We start from the raw sequence: 21,598 nt of genomic DNA, 5'->3' as shown, positions 1-21,598 counted from the left end.
AAAGAGCTACAAGAAAGTATATTCTGACCACAGATTAGCAGCTGTATTACTGAGATGAGGATGTTTCAGAAATACCAAGGTTTTCACAAGAAAGAATCCAATGGCACCACATGAACAACTAGCAATGGCCTGGAGACAGTTAATAGGGATTTGTTTCACTTGGCAAAATATGAACATTTGTTGATAATGGCCTATTTATATTTTTTTCAGAAGTAGTCACAATGGAAAATACAAAAACAAGAACTTTCTGGGTATAGGAGACAATTTAATTTTTTTTATTTTATTTTTATTTTTAAGTCTAGCAGTCCCAACACAGTTCAAGACAGAGCCCTTTCAGGTGCTGAGGCAAAAAGTATTTTAAAAAATTAACATTTCTCAAGAAACTGAAACCTCTGGCAAGACTGTTTCTCATTTTCCATAAACAATCACAAAGCTATTACAGCAGCAACAATTCCTGGACACATCAAGTCCATATTTGTCCATCACAGCCTTCTATAAGTAATAGTAACAGATAACATACATCAGCTAAAAAATAAGGAATTTCTGAACTTTTAAAAAGTGTATTATTTTCCTAATCTAACATCAAACCCCAGATGTCTACAAGCCAATGGACTAAGTGAATATGGTGTGCAAATAGTAAAAATGTAATAACAAAAACAAGAGAAATGTTTGCACTGCTTAATTACAGGACAAATTTTACTGAAGTATAGAAAGGCACCTGTTAAACTTCTCTACTGTAGGTATACAAGTATAAACACACAATTACCAGACATAGGACTAAAGCAAAAATGTGTCAAAGCTATCAGTGTTTTGTGAGAAAAAGAAAGCAAAGACAAAGAAAAGAAAAATAGTATTACATGGCCTATCAAGATAACAGTGATCAAGAAAAGATCACCACATTCTACTATGTAGCCACTGAGGAGTCTCACAGTCTATGGGAGGATAAGAATTCCAACCAAGAAATTGTACCTGCTCAAAATACCTGAAAATATAAGACAGATGGAGACTGTGTCTGAAAAAGCTGATATGATTTCACCAACTAATTGTCTTACAGAAAAGGACCACAGTCTGTCGACAAAGAAGTCTGCAATACAATTGATATGGAAGGTATCTGAGGCATCTTAATAACTTATAGCATAAGCTAATAGGTTTGTGAGCTCTGAAGTATAATTAATTGCCTATCATTTTATTGAGAAAAGGCAATGTATATACAGTAGAGTAGTTATACCATGAAATTAATTCCCACAATGTAGCTAGAGTAACTCACTTACTGGATGGAGACTGTTTTAAAGCAGAAAGTCAGACTTTCAGAGAGCTCAAAGCAAGGCCCATTCACAAACAAGAATGGTAAGATATTATGTTTTCTTCAGTTGTTTTATAGTTAATAAAGTGTTTGTCCTTAAGCGGCCTCCTTCAAGAAGACAACATGAACACCCTCCCAGGATTGTTATGAGGATAAAAATTCATTTATTCATTTAACATATTTTTATACCAACCAAAACACAAGTTCTCTGGGCGGTTTACACACACACACACACACACACACACACACGATATAAGGATGCTCTATAAAGTGAAATTTGTGGTCCAGCCTAAGCCCTTGCAATATTGTAAGGAATTAATCTTTTTAAAAAAAAAATATGTTGTAATCTGTATGAGCCCTTAAGATTGGGTGGACCACACAAAATACATATGGTCTTAAAACAGGTATGAATATTTAGCACAGGGTATTACAAACATACTCTGTTTATGAGACTCTCTCCAACACCATGCTCCAGGTTTGGTGCTATAAAGCTTTAAACGTATGCCAAACTTTAGCTCATGAGTAGTCTTACTGAGTTCACAAGCACTATTGAGATTTTTAATCTTAAACATATGTTTAGAAATGTTTCATGACCAAAACTACAGTTGCTGAAGGATTACGTTTGCACAAGGATACATAAAGCATATGTGAAGAATAAATACAAGTCATTTGTAATCTTCCATCAGCATCACCTTTAACTGAACACTAAATATACCCTGGCCTATGTGGGAACAATCAACAGCTTTCTAATGTGAAAATGAAACTTTCTAAGTACGTCTTTCACTTTCACTTTGACTTGTAGTTTGGACTTATCACTGATCTGGATTATATCATATCATATCATAAATAGTTCAAAGTGTCATGAATGTAGTTTTCAACAAAGAGCAAATCTATAATTAGTTTAGGATAAAACATATTGATACTGGACATTAAAGAAAGTTGTATCATTCATCACTGATGATGATGCAGTAACTTCCCAGTAGATGTCTATAGCACTAACAAGCATTTTTCACACAGTTCTTACTATGACAATGAAATGCACTAGGTTGGAGAAATGTTGACTGACACCCGGACTAATATTGCATGCACCAGAAAATGCTGCACATGTGCAATGAAGGAGGAGCAATTTTTGACAGTTTCCCCAGCCCTCTGCAGCCCACTGTGACTCCCTCAAGGTTACAGGGCCATTGGGGACATATTTTCAGAAGTATAGTGGGCTGAAGATGGAAGAGAGAAAGGTGAAAATCTCTCCATTGCACATGTGCCACATTTTTCAGCTAGCACATCATTAGTCTAAGTGTTAGCCATTACGTTTTGTAAAATAATGGAGTTTGAGTGCTGAGAAGATGTGATGATCCCACAACAGAAGAGCTTACTTGATAAAATATATCTAGTCCCCCACACAGAAAATTATTAACAAAAACTGTTGTCTGGGAAGTCTATCTGTAGTGTAAATGGCTAAAGTGTTAGGTTTGTATGTTAAAAAAAAAAAAGGTCAAATCCCTGGCCAGCTTTGATGATGATTAGGTGCCCTTGGATAAGTCACTCTCTCTTAGCCTATCCTCCTATACATGCCATTCTGAGGTTCTTGGAGGAAGGGTGGGATATAAATATACTGGCTGACATACAGAGCATCCTAGCCGTAGCACGGCATGAAGATGTGCCCACACAGAGATCTTCCCTTTACCACTCCAGCTGCGCAGTCTCAGGCACACAGCAGGGAGGAGCAAATTTTGATAGTCTGTGCTGCCTCCGAATGTGCCCAGTGTCACCCAAATTTATGTCCCTGAGAACTCAGTGACATTGAGAGACATATTGCCAAGTGATAGAGGGCACTTCTGGAGGAAACAGAGACCATCAAAATCCACTGCCCCCCACCCCACCCACTGCATGTCCAAGGCTGCCTACCCAGATCCTGCCACACTACCGATAGGCTGCTCTGGATGTCAGCCAATAAATAAATGTATATATGCAAATTATATTGAGAATTTGGGAACACTATTGTTGAAAAGCATTGTACAGTAAATAATTGTCAACTAGTGGGCCCAGGCACAGAGCATCTGCACCTCTAGTTGGGCCCAGCTGTCCCCCGCCCTGGCATGCCCAGCATTCTGGCTGGTCAACCAGGCACTCCCCCCTACCGCCGCCCCCCCCCCGGGCCAGGCCATCCCGCAGCTGCCAGCCAGGCTAGGCTGGCCTGCCGCTGATTCCTCCATGTGGCTGGGCCAGGGCCCGCCACCACCACCGCCATCTCACCCTGGCGGGCGGGCCAGGCCATCCTGCCACTACCTCCTGCCTCCTCCTTCCGGCTGGCGGGGCTTCACCCGCCATCTGCCCACCTCTTCCAGCCAGCAGGGTTTTGCCTGCTGGCCCTCCGCCTCCACCTCCTGGCTGCCATTATTTCTCTCCTCTTCAATGCTGGAACTCTCACGCACTCTAGAGCATCTGCATGCTAGTACTTGATTGCTCCCCTCACCCCCTTCTACATCCCCCCTCACCTCAGTGATCTCCCCACCCTCACCTGAGCTGCACTCCTCCTCCTCCTCCACCCCATTGCTTCCATCCCCCTCACCCCTCTTGGTCATGGCTGCAGCATTGCTGCCGACTATTGGCCAAGCTGCAGCCCCAGAGACCTCCCCACCCTCACCCGAGTCCCACTCCTGCTCCTCCCCACAGGAGCAGCAGCAGTGGTTGACCGGGCCGCTCCTCGCTGCTGCCACCACCCTGGCCGCTCGTTCCCCTGAGGAACAAAACATCTTCTGACCAGTAACAGTTGCATTCCATCTGACTGTAACCATCACAGTCTCCTCCTCCTTATCTACATATGGAATCCCCACTGCCCAATCACCATGGTGCCATAGGCTCCTCCTCCCTATCTGCAGATGGAATCCCCACTGCCCAATCACCATGGTGCTTCTGCTCTCACAGGCTCCTTCTCCCTATCTGCATATGGAATCCCCACTGCCCAATCAGGTGCTTCAGCGGGGCCGTGGCTTGCCACATCCCCACGCATCCCCCTGGTCCATCTACAGAAATTAATAATATAGAGAAGATAGACTATGCCAGAGGATCACATTACAGGAAAAAGAAGCAGAATTTAGATAAAGCTGAATGTATGTATGGGTATAGGAAGTCTAATTAACAAACATGCTTTAATGTAATAAAAGACCATTTCTGATACTGACCACAGAGAATCGGGCAACTAAATTCATGCCATGTGGGACTTGTAATATATTACTAGCTGAACCCACACAGAGCATCTGTGCGCTAGTGCACACAGCCTTTGGCTCCCTCCCACTTGCCCGTTCTTCCCTCCCCACGCTCACCAGTTGCCCGTTCTTCCCTCCCCACACTCAGTCACTCGTTCCTCCCCCTTATTTGCCAGACGCCCATTCTTCCCTCCCCCCACCCGCCCATTCTTCCCTCCCCCCATTTGCCGGTTGTCCATTCCTCTCCCCCCACTTGCCGGTTACCCATTCTTCCACCCCACCCACTCACCGGTCACCTGTTCCTCTCCCCCACCCACTCGTTGGTTGCCCGTTCCTCCCCCCCCACCCACTCTCGGGTCACCCATTCGTCCCTCCCTCCGCTCGCCCCAGAGAAGGAGGCTGCACCATCTCCTCACCTCTCTGCACAGGTGCAGAGAGGCCAAATTGGGCCCCAGTGTAGCCCAATTTGGCTGGCAGACGGGCCCGGAAAGGGAGGCTGCACAGCCCTCTTCACCACCTGCTTGGCCTGATGTGGGAGTGGCAGCTGGATGGTCTGGGCACTCGGCACCCTCTCCCTGCAGCCCTTTACCCGCCCACCTGCCTGCCATTTTCTTTCTCTGGACAAATGTCTGACCAGCCACTACCACTGCCCACTGCTTCCTCTCTCCAACACTCCCCCCACCGCCCACACGTTTTTTGCAGCCGCCCACCACTTTCTTCCCCCCCAGCTGCCACTTTCTCCCCTCCGCCACCGCTTTCTCTCCCCATCTGCCCGCCTGCCCGTTGGTCTTATCTTCACTACAACTGCTGTCACGTTCCTCTTCCCCTCCCAGCAGCTTGCTCACGAACTCTCATGCGAGCTGCCACACATGGGATTAGCCACAAGTACGTCTTAGTGAATTAACTTGGCAGCTAACGAAGAGGCAACTTTTAACGTGGTTATTCTCTTTATTTAGCAGGGGGAGAGTAACTGGCCCTATCCACCCCCAGCACAGTACCTCCAGTGACTGTTGCTGGTGTCTATCGTATGTTTCTTTTTGGATTGTGAGCCCTTTGGGGACAGGGATCCATCTTATTTATTTGTTATTTCTCTGTGTAAACTGCCCTGAGCCATTTTTGGAAGGGCAGTATAAAAATTGAATGAATAAATTAGATAGATAGATAGATAGATAGATAGATAGATAGATAGATAGATAGATAATTTAAAGCAGCAATCTCCCAGGTCGCCAGATAGCAAATCTGCAATATAATATGTAGGGGTGGCCAAATAAAGAAAAAGGAATCAAATATCTCACTGCTGCTGAGCATGCCCAACCTTGCAAACTTGAACAAAGTCTTTAATATCTGGCCAATAAAATATGCATCTTAAGATCCATTTCTTCAGATGCTTTCAAAATCTGATGATTAAGCATCTCTATTTAATTAGCAAAACAATAATTTAGAACAAAATTTGGTAGCTAGTTAATCAAACAAACATACATCTTGAATGAAACAGACATCACCTAAGTATTTATGAGCAGCATCTGCATGTAACTCACGACACAAATAATAAACTGCATGTCTGTAAAAAGTAACATCAAACATAGCTATTAGTCATGTAATACTTGTGCTGAAAAGGGAATATCTATGTGGAGATGTGCTCTCTCATCAAAACATAAAAAGCATAAAGGTTATTATGTTGATTACCACAGAAAGTCATAATTATGAATTAGATGTCTAGGGAAAAGTTTGTCGAAAGGCAAAAAAGGATATTAATAATTATCATAATCATTATTAGGAATCCCTAATATGGAAAATGTGCAATGTAGCTGAAAGCTGGCACATGTACAAAAGCAACTATAAATGAAAATATATATGAAAAAAGATGACGCATCAGACAAGGGTAAAGCATTAGCTGAGTCATGAAAGACAAGTTTCACAACACAGTGCAAAATATTAAAAAATGTTGAGTGATCATGCAGTGAGGCTGTGGGGGAACAAATGAAAATGGGGAAACGGAAATCATTGGATGGAATAAACAGAATTACTAGAACTTGGGGGCATTCACACAACCTACCAGGTGGGCGGAAGGCTTCACAAACCTTGCCTTCCCCGCAGACAATCATGGTTTGCTTGGTGGGAGCGTGCTCCATGCTCCCATGTGATCCCCGGTGCTCCGTGCAGTGCAGAGCAGGGCAGATCTCTCTGAATCCAGGACTCATTATCCCAGCCTCCGGGTATCCCACAGTGCACCACACGCCAAGCACAGTGCACTGGGCGATACCCCAGGGAACAGGTGCTCTAGATGCCCGTCTCTTTGTCAGCGTGAGCTGCACACACTGACCGTCTCTGTGTCAGCACTGACACACAATTCCGGCAGCCAGGTTAAGGGCTAAGAGCCAGGCTTTGGCACAGGGTTTAGGTAGATCCAGGCACTGCCAGGATCCACATGGATCCCAGTGGTTTTCACAAGCAGCTTGGGCTTGGCTACTCATGAGAACAGCCTCCTTGTTATCGGACGAGAATAGATGAGATATACCATACTGATTAATGAAAAAGAAAAGAAAAGAACAAAAAACAATGCTAAGGCAGGACATGGGAAGAAGCAGAGCTGGCCCAACTGTTAGGCAGGATTAGGTAGACCATCTCAAGCAACATGTTTGGGAAGTACCATTAATTTCAGAAATTTTTCCAATTATTTAGTTTAGTATAATATTTCTACTGCCACGGAGGGGTGTAATTTGGATTTTCTAGCTCAAATACCAAAATGTCCCAGTTTTCTTTGTGTAGAAGGCTGAAAGAGGGAAAGGAGAATTAGTTCCATTGGAACATATCTGCTTAGAAAATAGGTAAACTATGTTTAACTATTCATTGAAATAACTTTCCCTAATAACACAAAATACCAATCAGTCACAAAGAGCATCTATAAACCTCACTGTATCACTTGCAAACTAAAGTTAAAATGTCAATTTGGTAAGGAGTCATCTATGCTGGCAGAACAAGTACACCAGTTAAAGCTTTTATAGCATTGTGGCTAGGAGTGTGAGCTAGGAAGTCTTGGGTTCAAATGTCACTGTAACTATGAACTCAGTAGGTAGCCTTAGGCAACCCACTATTTTCTCTTCTTTAACCTTCCATTGACAATACAGAGATAACAATACCAATCTAACTAACAGAGTGGTTGTCAGGGTTAGTGAAATAATGCATGTGAAGTATTTTATATGTATTTTGCCTTTTTTCCCCAGAGAGCTCAAAGTGGCTTACTTAGGGTTCCTAGGCAGGTCTCCCACCCAGATGCTAACCAGACTCAGATGTGCTTAGATTCAGTACGTTTACTGCATCCTATATTTTTAGGCTATGCTCTGTGACTTATGAACATTCCCTCACCACGTTCATAAAAAAAGTGTTATGTAAATTATAGGTATCATTTCAGATCTCATCCTTTTCATATGTTTCTGTCTTAATCAACATTTATTGGAGGTAAAAATAAACAATCACAATACAGATGTAAACAAGACATATTATCCAGAGTAAAATGCACACAGGAAGAAAATCTCCACTTGTGCACAGCAAAGAGGAGCAATTTTTGCTGATCTCCCTTCCCTTTACAGCCCCCTGTGCTCACAGAAAATATGTCAATATGCAACTATGATAAGGGTTGCACGATCCTCAGGGACGTATTTCTGGCAGGCACAGGGAGTTGAAGAGAGAAAGGGCAGTCAGCAAAAATTGCTCCTCTGTCCATTCATGAACAGATGTTTCCAAAAATCTATAATGTTACTGTCACTGTCATATGAACACTACAAATCTGAATTAGATTGAAGGACTTTGATTTCAAATATATTCAATAACCTTCAGCTCATTCCAGTTCATTCCATTGTTATCTTCCACAGGGACATATGGCAGATCTCTAAAATAAAAACCCATTAGACCCTGAGGAACAGAGATCTCTGTAGAATGGTTTTCTACCACGCGTCTTAAGTAGAGCTTCTCCATCCTGTGTGTCTACAGATTTGGAATGTATTACATTGCATTCCAGCAACACTATGTTGAATAGGGCACACTGAATAGCTCTCTGACCTCTTGTGACCATGCGCTGACACCCCAAACAGATCAAGCTAAGAGCTCTTATTGTAAGGATAGAACTTTTGAACTTCTTTTATTACTGCTTCTGCTGCTGAAACTAATATATAATTTTGTACTAAAGTGTACTAATACTATGCAGAACTCAGGTGTGACAATGTCCCTCCCCTCCACATAGTTTAAAATGAACATTAGATGAATACAACAGAAGGAGAGAATGGGATTGCCAAATCATGGGTAACAAGTGGGTCAAGTAGCAAAGAAAGTGTAATTAGGGACAGAGTGGTGGGGAAAAGGTTTTGTGGAACAAGCAGAGCTTCAGGAGAAATTAGAAAAGGTGAAGGAAATGATGGTATATAAGGAAGGTCCTTCATTCAAAGACAACAGCTTTGCAGAAAGCATATTGATAGGAGTAGGCGAGAGCAGGGACACAGGCAGCAGTGGCCTGTGTGGATGCTGCTGGGGAGGCAGTGAGAGGCAACTTCAAGCATAAATAAGTAGGTGCTGACCTCCGCTCCGGCAGCACCTGCAAGCTGCGCCAAGCTGCAGCGCGCCACCCAGCACTCCCTGTGACAAAGACTGGCTCCGCCACTCACCTGACCGTTGGTGAGGGATTGGCTCCGCAGAAGCCAGGTGAGTGGCGGTGCCGATCCCCTACCGCAGGGAGTGCTGGGTGGCGCGCTGCTGCTTGGCGAAGCTTGCAAGTGCTGCCAGAGTAGAGGTAAGTGGTGTGGATCACGAAGATGAGGAGAAAGAGCCATCAAAGGCACCACCATAAGTATTCAGAAAACTATCAGGACAAGCCAGTGCCCCAGGAGACAAGGAAGGAGAGTAATGCTGTAATCCTATCCACACTTACTTGAGCATACGTTCCATTATACTCACTGAGACTTACTTCTGAATAAACATGAATAGGACTGAGTTCCACATCCAAGAGTACAAGATGAATATCGCCAATGCAAAAAGATCACAAATCGCTATTAAATGGGCAATATTCAACACAGTGTTGTTGGAATGCCATTTAATACATTCTAAAAATGTAGGCACACAGAATTGTGAACCTCTACTAGAAAATCACCACCTTAAGTGGCGCAGCAGGGAAATGCTTGACTAACAAGCAGAAGGTTGCTGGTTTGAATTCTCGCTGGTATGTTTCCCAGACTATGGGAAACACCTATAGTGTAGGAAGATATAGGAAGATGCTGAAAGGCATCTTCTCATACTGCATGGGAGGAGGCAAGGGTAAACCCCTCCTGTATTCTACCAAAGAAAACCACAGGGTTCTGTGGGCGCCAAGAGTCGAAATCGACTTGACGACACACTTTACCTTTACTAGAAAATCACTAAGAATGGACAAAAAGTCAAGAATGTTGGAGAACCATTCCAGTACAGCAAAATGAGTTAAAACAGATTGAAGAACAAGAAGACTGAAGAAAAAGCAAAAGCAACAAGTAGATCACTTACCCCAAATATGTCAAGGAAAAAAGGAGGAGAAAAATAGGATGGGTGGTTGGAGCAGCAATGTCAAGGGAAGTTACTTAAAAGAATAGGAAAAATCCAAGCATTCAAAAGCAGAGGAAGGAAGCATTGGTCAGAGAATCTGGTGGGCCACCATATGAAACAAGATGCTGGACTAGATAGGTCTTGGGCCTGATCCATCAGGGCTGTTCTTTTGTTCTTATGAAAGAGTTGAAAATTGGGACAAAGAAGGAGAGAAGGCAAGTGGATTGCACTTCACAGCACTTTGTAGTCAAGTTACTGTTCCTAGGCTACAGAGGGATAGCAAAGATATGAAAAGTCCAAATGATGGTTCTAACTGCCATCAGTAAGAAAAACAGAAAATGAAAAAATCTTAGTCTTACATTTCTTAATGCTGTGACAACTAGAGAGTCATATATTTTTTGTTATTCTGTTTTCACACTGATAACTTTCAGAGCTGTGATTCCAGAGGCTCCAATATAATCAAACAGCTAATGCCAAGGAATCGTTAAAGTCAGATTCCCTGGAACACCTGGACTGACAAAGCAAGTGATTACTTGTGTGCTATCAATTGCTACACACACTTATCTTTGCCAATGAAACTGGCTTTAAAATGCTTCAACATTTTACAGAATCTTCTTTTCAGTTCTTAGTACTGTACTGCTAGGGGGGGAAATGTTGCTCATTTTCAGCCTGAAAGAGCCTAGTCCACCATTTTGCAATAGTTTTGATATGCATGGCTTAATTGTATATTTTTAAATTGGGTCATGTAATGGCTGATGGAAAGGCTATTATCATATTATTTTGTATGTAAACACATATTTTCCTCATACATAGGAGAGGGAAGAAGACTGTATCATTCTTTATCTATTCTTTTATGAGACTAAAAGCTTTAAAAAGCAGCAGAAATTATTTTCATTTACCCTCATTCTGTATATGGAATTCATTTTGTTACATCATCATAGTTGAGAGAACACAGGGCTTGACATTGCATAATAGATAATAGACTCTTCCCATTACTTAAAGATATATATCTCACCCATGTGTTTTCTCTATATTTTTGTACACTCCTTTCTCTGTGAGGAAACAAGAGGAGAGATCTGGCAAATGCAGACAGGAAACACAAAAGAGAACAAGTCTGTCAGACTCATTTTCTGCTAGGTTGTGCTACTGAATGCTTATTTCAGATTGGTTTTTTTAAAAATAGAGTGGATCCCTTTTTATTTCCTTGTATGAGTAACTTACCATTACACAAGCACAAGGGCACACATCTATCTCAAGCTAATAAAGGAATCTAAAAATGTGTATCCACAATATGCTCACATCACTTATGTTTCTTTTAATCTTGTTGAGTTTTAGCATAGGAATCCAGTACCTTCAATGAATACACAGCAGTCTATATATACATTCTTAGGGCCCAGGGTTAGATTAATTTTCTAACAGTGTAATCCTCTGGGCTACATATTTACTCAGAAGTAAATCCTTCTAAATGTAATGGGACTTACCCTTTAGTAGTATTATGCACACATACATGGAAGTAAATCCCATTGAACACAGTTGGACTTATATCTGTATAGGATTGCACTATGAGGCAATTATCCATCTCAGGTAGGTACCCCAAATATGCCTTGGAGGGAAAATTACTATTCACACTGGCTTTATAGTGGTATCTTACTTCTGTGAAATCTCTGCAAATTGGTGCTACTTAAGAGTATCTTGTTTACGTTTTCTTTAAACTTTTATGCATATCTTTCTTTTTATAATATTAGGATTAATTCTCCTAGGAGAACTTTAAATGTCTAAGCTGTCTTGTGTATATAGTTTCTGTTTTTCATATTGTGAGAAATATTGTTTCAAAACCCCAAAAGGATATGGAGATATATAGATATGGAATTTTTCAAAGATTGTACACATTATGCAGATGGAAGTATCAATAATGAAATCTGCATTATTTACAAAATTATTTATTGAGACTATAAAACACCACAGGCAAACAGAAAAGGCTCTGTGAAATTATAAAACAAATTAATCACTAGCTTTGCCATTGACAAAGATGGCAAATGTGTAGATGAATTCAATCTGGTTTGTTTAGGAAAATTTCCAGAACAATCTGCTACGTACAATCACATTAATTCATTCAGATGTACTTTAATTACTTCTGGTTCAAAGCACTTTTCTCACATTCTTGACAGTTGTATCATTATCTAGCATTAAATTTATGTGTGACTATAATCCATTTATTATAGAACAAGCCTACTGACATTAATAGGACTTCTCTGGAGTAAATAGAAAGTGGTTTTCAGAATCTGTATTATTGGATGAAATATACAGAAATAAATTCCAAGTTTGCGTAGCTGGATATATTGATAAGATTACAAAACCTTAGGTCGTTTTAGCTTATCCTACAAGTGAATATGGTTTCAGTTTCATACATGGGCATTATAAGATATTCTTGATATAATATATGCAGAGACGTCTATGAAAGAGAGAGGGAGAGGGAGAAATCTGGGGGAAACTATACACATACACAGATGGTATAAATATATTGAAGGTCACAGTGAAACAAAACATTTGTCACAGAAAATTTCACTGAATTTCACTGAAATTTAATACAGGCAAACTATGCCTGTACTTTTTGGACACAATGTTGTATCAAGTTGAATTTTGCTACAACTGCCGTGTACATTAGGCTAGAGATAACAAAAATGTAACCTAATATCTGGCATGATGAAACAGCAAACAACATCAGTTTTCAGTCATATTAAAATTGGGCAGCAAGTGATATTACTGATGTGACACAGGATGGTTTCTCCCCATCATTACTGAGCAAATATGTGACTCTATCAAACAGCAAATCTTCAAGAAAATCTGTGTGATGAGGTAATTTTATTACTCATTCATAGTGCCTTGTATTTGCTGTACTTAAAATAGACACTTGTACCCAGTGGCTTTTTATTACTGGAAGGAGGGTGGAGAGAGGGAATCACATACATGCCAGCCCTTTTTCTTACTCCTAGCAAATGGAAGCAATTCAATCCAACATGGGCTGAAATTTGAGTAGGTCACTGTACACCATGATAAAATTCCCTAATCCCTGAGCCAAATTTCCCCGAGGGGGCCCTCCTACGAGTCCTTCACTTTCCAAGCTGACTTTTCCATTCCCCAACCCTCTCTCTCCTCCTTTCCTCCCCTTCATCTCTTTCATTTCCCCCCTACCTTACAGCCTTGATATCTGATCTGCTGCTGGGACTCGGGTTACAGTTTTTACAGCTTAGGCTGTCTATTGCTGTATACATTCCTTTCTTTCTGCTCTGTCGTGATTACTTACCAGAGCTTATTTTACACAGGTCCAGATGAAAGCAGTTCAGATGAAGGGAAGCAGTCAGGCTGTTTGAACAGTACAGATATGTACCTACACAAGGGCACATTGTGTGCACTATGACATTTTGTTGCATACATTTTCTACAATGTAACCAATTTGTTGGATTACTGTGCTCTTCAATTCTTTGAAGAAAAGAAATCGCTCCTATACTTTTTCCACGAAATGAATAATTATTCTTAGAAGAGCAAGCAAACCCACATTTCCAAATCTGCAATGCACCCTTATAAAGCAAATCTGCAAAACTGTTTAAAACTTTAGTTATAATTTAGACCATTATGGAAAATCCACCAGTCCATTTTTTAATATGATCCCCAAGTGTAACAAAATAACTTGCTGTGCTATATGGTCAAGGCTGCCTGAAAGCTTCTGCTGTTATTCAATGTTCAACCCGCCCCCCCTCCAACTATAAAAACTGTCTCCAAATCTACATCAGCCCACAACCTTGGATTCAATTACTCATTTAGCTGAAATCCTGATTTATTTATTATCTTAATGCTGTTAAGGCACTAGCAGAGGTTTAAGGAAAGGGGAAACTTCTCTCCATTAAGATTAACACTAATGCTTAATACCATGGCCTTGGGGGTTTTTTTAAGTGTACTTTTTCCTCCTTTCACACACACAGTGTTGTTTTTGTTTCTTCCTCACCATTTCAGACAAACATCTGTTATACTGCAGAAGAACAACTATCTCCCAAACCACCAAGTGTGCCTGCAGCCAAAGTAAACAAAACAAACCCAGAGGATCCAGCACAGTCAGCCTTTATATCCAGCCAGGATAACATTTCACATGTTTTGATTAAAATTAGCTAATTTGTAATCCTAGAACCTATGAAACTTAAAAACTACAGTCCACATAGATCGCATGAAGCAGTGTCTTAAAGGGACAATGCACAGTAGGGCAGATTTCTACACCCACTGCCCCCCTTTCCTCTGCCTCCCTTCCCCAAAAGATCCAGATCCAAACTCAAACAGGATCTGAGTAATTATAGTTAAGCTGGAGAGTCTACAAAGCTTCATCCCAAGATAGGAAGTGTCATACATATCAAGGAAATAAAGCTGCTTGCAGAGGAATGTAGAGGGGACTAGAGACTGAATAAATGTTTTTCATATGCAGGGCAGTTCACTCTTACACATACCACTACCTTTGTTCAAATGTCCAACTGCCTGCAGTTTGACAAAATCCTCAGTATGCACAAAAAGGAGGCACACAAATTTGACAAACTGAGAATACCTACCTCAAACCTGGGTTGAGTTTAAGAGCAAAGAGGGGAACATTTGGTGAGAACAATAAACAAAATAGCCATGTGCACTTGCTTTCTCTATACATAAATGGAATAGATATATTCCATGCAGATACATATTCCAAGATGTCACACACCTTGGATGTTTCAGTGACAGCTATGATCATTATGAATGATCATTGTGAATGACCAATTTCACCAAGTGGCAATTCATTATCTATCCAAAATTGTACTGTTTTCATTATTTTGAAGCAAGCAAAACAAGTTCACCTCAGCCCTGCAACACGTGTGAGTCACAGGAATATGACAGAAGAGAACCATACAATACATACAGCCAAGAGACCAGTGCAGACTTGCTGAATAATAAAAATATGTGCAATAGAGGACCATTTCAGCTCATCCTACGACTTGAGCATGAAAGAAGTCCTGCGATGTATGTTTGTGCAACGACTGCTATGCTAACATCTGAGAGCCAGCCCACAGCACCACTTCTGGAACACAGCTGGATTGGCAATGCTTCCTGTCAGGACATTGGCTTTCTCTCTGCCCCCACCCCCTGCATTCCAAACAAATCTTAGATAGATAGATAGATAGATAGATAGATAGATAGATAGATAGATAGATAGATAGATAGATATCTTAGACAGCTCTCTTTCAACACAACATTCTGCTGGCTTGATTAACTGTGAAGTGAAGAATGAAAAACAGAGACGGAGGAAGTAAAAGAGGGTAGAAAAAGACAAGAGCCCCTGTGTCTAAGTACAAGAATGATGTGCAGTTCAGACCATAACATTTCACTTTGACAATTTAATTACACAGTTGCAGCTGGCTACTGGAAAGGCAGGGGGGGGGCAGTGCCTAAATGACTTCCCTTCTTTTCTAACTTTAGTTTCTGGGTTATCTGCTAGATGAGGATCATCACTTACACCCCCAGAAAGAAAAATAACCAAGAGTTTTCTTTTAAAATAATAATGATAAAAAATCAAAGCTGCTCAGTGACCTGGCTTTAGAGCCTGTGAACTGGTTTCTGTTTTCAATTCAGGAGGAGGAGTTGAGGCATATTTCGTCCATCCTATTTGTGTGCTTTTTTTTTTTTTAAGCCACACACACAAGAGATCCTTTATTGCATTTCCACGCGGGGGGGGAGAGGTGTTAGGGGGTGTTTGCAAAGAGACTCCCCCCACCTCCCCCTTTTTCCATGAGAGAGAGAGAGACGCACACATACCTTCATCTCTTCATTGATTTCCCTTTTCACGGGGTGAGCCGGTTTCCTGCTTCTTTTATTTTCGGGAGGTCTTCCTTCTTTCTCCATTTCTGCCATTTTTTGTGTATCTACTTTGGTGGAGATGAAATGGCTGCTGGTATTATTTGGGGAGAGGTTGTAGGGGGGAAGGTTGTGGCAAAGGAGGGAGGGTGGGGGTGGCGGCTTTCAGCACTGGGCGAAGGCGTCAGCGAGTGTCAAAGGAGAAAGCGGCTCTGGGAGGGCTGGGGATGCGGGCGGGCTGGACTGTGGATCGCCCTGGCGAGTCAGCCATCTTCTGCCTCCCTGTCTGTCTGCATGAGGGAGCGCGAGAGACTTGCTCTGCGTGTGTGCGAGGGAGAAGGAGGGGAGTGTGTGGGGGGAGAGAAAGAGAAAGAGAGGAGCCAGTCCAGCTCCTTCGGGGGGAGGGGGGCGGCAGGACGGCCCCCCTGCCCAGGCAACGGGCGGGGCTTCCACTGGCACCGAATCCTCCGCCTCTTTTTCTTCTTCTCCTGCTTCTGCTGCTCAGGCAGGCTCAAATTCATGCGGCGTGTGCGTGGGGCGGGGGGTGCGACTTCTTATGCTTCAGTTGTCATCATCCTCCCCCGTGGCGACTGTCGTCCATGGCGGAAAACACAGCAATGCATTTCTCCCCCCCACCAACACACACACACACGTTGTGTTTTCCCCCCGTCACACACACATACGCTCGCTCGTGCACACAGTTACACGCTGGTACCCACCACCAAAAACGATATAGCAAAACAAAGTGTCGGAGTGTGTGCGTGCATTTATTTATTTATTAAGACACGCTAAATCCTTTACCTCTAAATCCCCTCAAACACGTATTATGCACACGCGTGCGTGCGTGCATGCATGGTTGGCCTTAGATTAGAAGAACGTGTGTGTTGTGTGTGTGTAAGTAAGGGAGGTGGGGACGGGAGAAGAGCTTTGGAAGCTATGGTTGTCTTGGGCTGAGGTCGAAGCCGGTGGGCGGCAGGAGCAGGATTGTGTGTGTTTTTTTGGGGGGGGGGACCTTACTAAGAAACGAGGGTGTGCGAGAGAGAGAGAGAAAGAGCGTGGGGAGAAGGCGAGCCCTGGAGGAAGCGGCCGGCCAGGATGGATGGAGGATGCTGTACGCGTGAGACCGGCTGCCGCTGCCTCTCCCTCGGCAGCGCGATTCCACCTTTAGGCAGAAAACGGCGCAAAGCGAGGCTGCCTGCCCACGCTACTCTGAGGGGAACGCAGAGCCAGTCACACTGAAAGCACTCCAGCTGGGGCGGAGTTTGTCGTTTACATGGGTTGGCGGCTGTTTGGAGGGGGCTGGGTCACTGCAGCCGCGCTAGTATTAGAAAAGCAAAGATTACACAGAATGAGGGGCTTTTGTTTTTGGCGGGAGGAAGGCTTACGCAGATACCTCGTGGAAACCTTCTCTTCTCCAACTCCAATGAAGTTAGTCCTCAGGAAACGCACCACTTGCCCGGTGAAGATAAACAAGGAAAACCTGCCCCGCCGGGATTAAATGTGAGCCCTCAGGGCTTTGCCTGGACCCCTGCCTTTTTTTTCATGCCAGCATTCAGCTTTAGGACACGTGACGTGAACTAATAATGCGTTTGAGCACGTGCAGCGTGCCTTTGTCGTTCACATATTCACAACATTGTGTAAGCACAAAACGATTAGACTTCACCACACATCGGGAAGGATGTCAAGGCTTGTGGGGGCTCTTCCCTTGGCGAGGGGATAAACCGTCATAAAACAGAAGATGAATTAAACGCATGTTGGACAAGCAGTTGACCAGCAGAGCACCGCTAGAGAAAGAGACAAATAATCCCCATGGGACAGGGAGTTCAGTACCGTACTCTGGGTACCACGACCGAAAAGGCCCTCTCTTGTGTTGTTCCCAACTCTATCGCAGAAAGTGGTGGGATCCGCAGGAGGGAAATTCCTCTTCAGTCTCTTGGCTGACACACTTTACTTAAAAAAAAAAAATGTTTTGACCTTGTGTGTGTTTTTTTAAAGCTCCCAAATAAATCTATATCCAGCCACCTTCTTCTTCCTGTATCTGTTAGGAAAACAGCCCTCAAATAATTCGGATTTTCACAGTCCTTTTAGGAAGGCTCCATATGTGTCTGTAAGAGGATTCGAATTAACACGCTGCCATGCTAGCCACAACAGTGCGTTTCGTTCCATCCATCTTCCCCCTCCTGTGTAGGGTTCGTACACAGGTATGAACCCTAGCTAACTTCCCTCATGTCTCTTCATGACAGAGACTGAGAAGCGGACTTTGTCATGAAAACACTTTGATTTACCTCTGTTTTCCTCTTTATCGGCGTGGAGGAAAGGGGAATGACTGGTGTGATAGGATGTAGTTGCGAAGGGAAGCACTGAATTACGGCACACACACGGAAGGGGAACACACTGGTTTCTCCCCGTTCGTGCTTTCCTACTCTTTGGCAGTTCATAATTACATGATACAATACAATATGGGGGTGTCCATTGTTCCATTAGTCAAAATTGTAATTGTAAAGGAATTTGTCATTATGACTGCTGCTGATCTTAAAATTATACACCTTTTTCTTTAAAGAGAGACAGAGAGCGAGGAAGGGAGGGAGAGAGAATGTGTTCTGTGTGGGTACGAGAAGGCTCTCCACACAAAAATTCTGCGTAGCCTGTCAAAGCTAAGTTCGTTTTGTAAGTGTCTGATTTGCATTTCTGTTTCTAAAGTTTAGATCGTTGACATGTATGAGCTGGAGAGAGAAAACCTTTTTTTCTGGCTTCCCGACTAGGACGCCCCACATTTTACTCTATTAAGACAGCAACTAAGAGTATAGAAGACAGCAACAAAGAGTATAGAACGATTCCCTTTGGCTCTGCAACGGGGGAAAATATTACTATTTTGATATTTAAGAGACGTTTCTGATAGAAGTCTTCAAATCTCTTACTCCAGAAAGTCTCCTGGAAGTTCAATTGAAATGAGTGGGATTTATTCTATAAGTAACCTGGGTGAATTGATTTGAGAACTGTAGTCTTAACACCCAGCTGCTCTCAAAAAACAGGCAATTAAGTTCCATAGATTTCAATTAACTTATTTCCTAATTTGCAGGGGATTGCCCTGTGAAACACAGCTAATCGTTATATAGCACTTTAAATTTGCCAAGTGCTTTAAGGTCATTTTAACAATACTACTTAATAGTCGCATGGCACTTTAGAGTGTTCAAAGTGCTACACATACACAATGCATTGCTTAACCCTGTGATGCAGGTCGCTATTATTTTTCTCATGTTACAGATGGAGAAGTGGGATGGGGCTAAAGGAGGGAAAGCAGCTTTCCCAAGGCCACCTACTAAGTTCATGGCAGAAGGGCTATTTGAACTAGGGAATTCCTGCATTATAAAAGCTAGGAATGTTCCTGTGCCACTCAGCGGTGGCACTGTTTACAGTGGATCTTTGTGTCAAGTCCACTGTTCAATATCAGAGTTCTCAATGAATATATATACAACTCATCAAACCACATGCACAAGCCATACCTGCAGATGGTTTGCAGTTTCTCACTTGTCCTCCTTGCATCTTTTTATTTTTATTTTATTTTACATTTTATATTCCGCTCTTCCTCCAAGGAGCCCAGAGTGGTGTACTACATACTTAGGTTTCTCCTCACAACAACCCTGTGAAGTAGGTTAGGCTGACAGAGGAGTGGCTGACCCAGAGTCACCCAGCTAGTTACATGGCTGAATGGGGATTTAGTCCTAGTCCAACACTCTGGCTCATGGAGCTTTTAGAGCTGCTAATTGTTTTCTTTGTCTTTATCACCTCATTAAGGAGGAGGCTTACAATAGCCTTGTAGGGCCAACAATGGCTTATATTCAAGAGAAGCCTAGTACTCTGAGCCTCCAGATAAATATTACATACAAACCTGGGTGGAGTCAAAGCTTGATGTGTGATGTAAACTTAGGGGGGCTGAATCACACACACACACTGCCCAGGGAGGTGTGGCTGGCTGACATATCTGGAGATGGCCACTGCTCCACAAAACAAGTTCAGGCATGCTCAGAACAAACTCCCAAGTCCAGGCATGTTCAGGCATTCCCAGAGCAGGGATAGAACATAACCCCATGTTTGGAAATGCCCTCCCAAAACAGGCCTAGGCATGTTCAGACATGGACAGAACAGGGATTAGGCCAGGCCTGCACAACATGGCCTGAGGGCCAGATCAGGGCCTTTTTTGCGGCCCCACTGCAGCAACAGCACCCCAGGGCCACTCTTTGGGTAAATTCCCGCTTCTTCATCTTTTCATCCTCTGTCCTCTCTGAAACTGTCTTACAGGACCATCTTATGCATGTTTACTTGGAAATGTCCCCACAGGGCTTCCAGTCATGCTAAGTAAGCATGACTAAGATTGCAAAATGAAATTGACAGCAGTTTAGAGCGAGCAGAGGATTTTGCATCTGTTTGCGGCTGGCATTTTTTAAGGGAGATGCCACTAGGTGCACCAGTGACTGAGCAAGGACAGGCTCTATTTTCTGGCCATGATCCTTAGTTAAAATTGTGAGTCCCTTGCCAAAGGGGAAAAGATCCACAACTAACTAATAATTGCTTTCATTAACATTTTTTAACAAGAACAACAAATATTTATATACCGCTTTTCAACAAAAGATTCCAAATCGGTTACAAAGAGAAATAATAGATAAATAAATAAGATGGGTCCCTGTCCTCAAAGGGCTCACAATCAAAGAAGAAACATGATAGACACCAGCAACAGTTACTGGAGGTACTGTGCTGGGGGTGGATAGGGCCAGTTACTCTCCCCCTGCTAAATAAAAGAGAGTCATCATGTTAAAAAGGGGCCTCTTTGCCCAGTTGGCAGGGGTAATAATTCATTTTAATGCAATAATGTGCTGAAAATGGACCTTGACCCCTGAACACCGTTGTGGTTGGTTCCAGCCCATCAGGATGTTTGAGTTGTGCACCCCTGGGTTAGGCCCAGAGCAGGTTTTAAAAGGAGAAAATAAAATATTCTTCAGATTAACTAAATAGGATCCATTCTGGATTTTAAGAGCTCATATAAATTAACCTTGTATTATGGATTCTAAAGTTGAAAGTTTCCCCTTTTAAAGACAACTCTTTAAAGAAGAAAAGTTGCCCCCCCCATTAATGCTGGGTCATCTTTTCTTGGTCTCTGTGATAAGGCTAGTCTGGAGTTTTCTCTTGAAAGCCTATAGAGAGTTATGTAATTCCATCCCACTCCCCTGAAAATGAAAATTGCACAGGTTTACTGAACTGAATTTTTGGCTGCTTCTTGTTTGCATATATAATGACATATCTGTGTGCATTCATCATATATGATGGAAGATTCATGCACAAACACGTATGATATTTCATCATGTGTGTAGGCCAGACCTTATGCATGTAGAGCTTTCCTTACAAAAGAACAGTGAACAACTAAATAGCAATATAATGTGTTGTGTGTTTGTGTGTGTGAAATACATCTTGTATTTTGTATACAACATCTTGTATGCTGCTATGCCGTACATATCATACTGTTACAAACATTGTTTATTTTCTCATCAACAGTGTAGAATTATCCAATCTAAATACTTTAGAATCCTAATCAATTCTGTTTTTCTTGGCTCTATATTATATTTTATGTGTTTTTCAAAGCAGCCAATCATTGTATTGTATGCTA

At 42.5% G+C, this 21,598-nt stretch overlaps 1 protein-coding gene across 4 annotated transcripts in view; it reads right to left on the bottom strand.

Moving 5' to 3' along the window:
* Positions 1-16,526, bottom strand: part of SOBP (sine oculis binding protein homolog) — a 232,214-nt gene extending 215,688 nt beyond the window's left edge. Inside the window, exon 1 of one of the 4 annotated variants that reach the window (XM_053291230.1) lies at positions 15,901-16,526. In XM_053291230.1, coding sequence (XP_053147205.1) covers positions 15,901-15,996 — 96 coding nt within the window. In that variant the 5' untranslated portion in view covers positions 15,997-16,526. Of the gene's footprint in view, positions 1-3,950; positions 4,042-15,900 lie in introns of those variants that run through there. The other 3 variants (XM_053291069.1, XM_053290968.1, XM_053291149.1) reach the window with 3 other exon arrangements.
* Positions 16,527-21,598: the final 5,072 nt, after the last annotated feature.

This window comes from Hemicordylus capensis, chromosome 1 (genome assembly GCF_027244095.1).
Source record: "Hemicordylus capensis ecotype Gifberg chromosome 1, rHemCap1.1.pri, whole genome shotgun sequence".
In the NCBI taxonomy this organism is placed as follows: domain Eukaryota; kingdom Metazoa; phylum Chordata; class Lepidosauria; order Squamata; family Cordylidae; genus Hemicordylus; species Hemicordylus capensis.
This window is presented reverse-complemented; position numbering and strand designations above follow the sequence as displayed.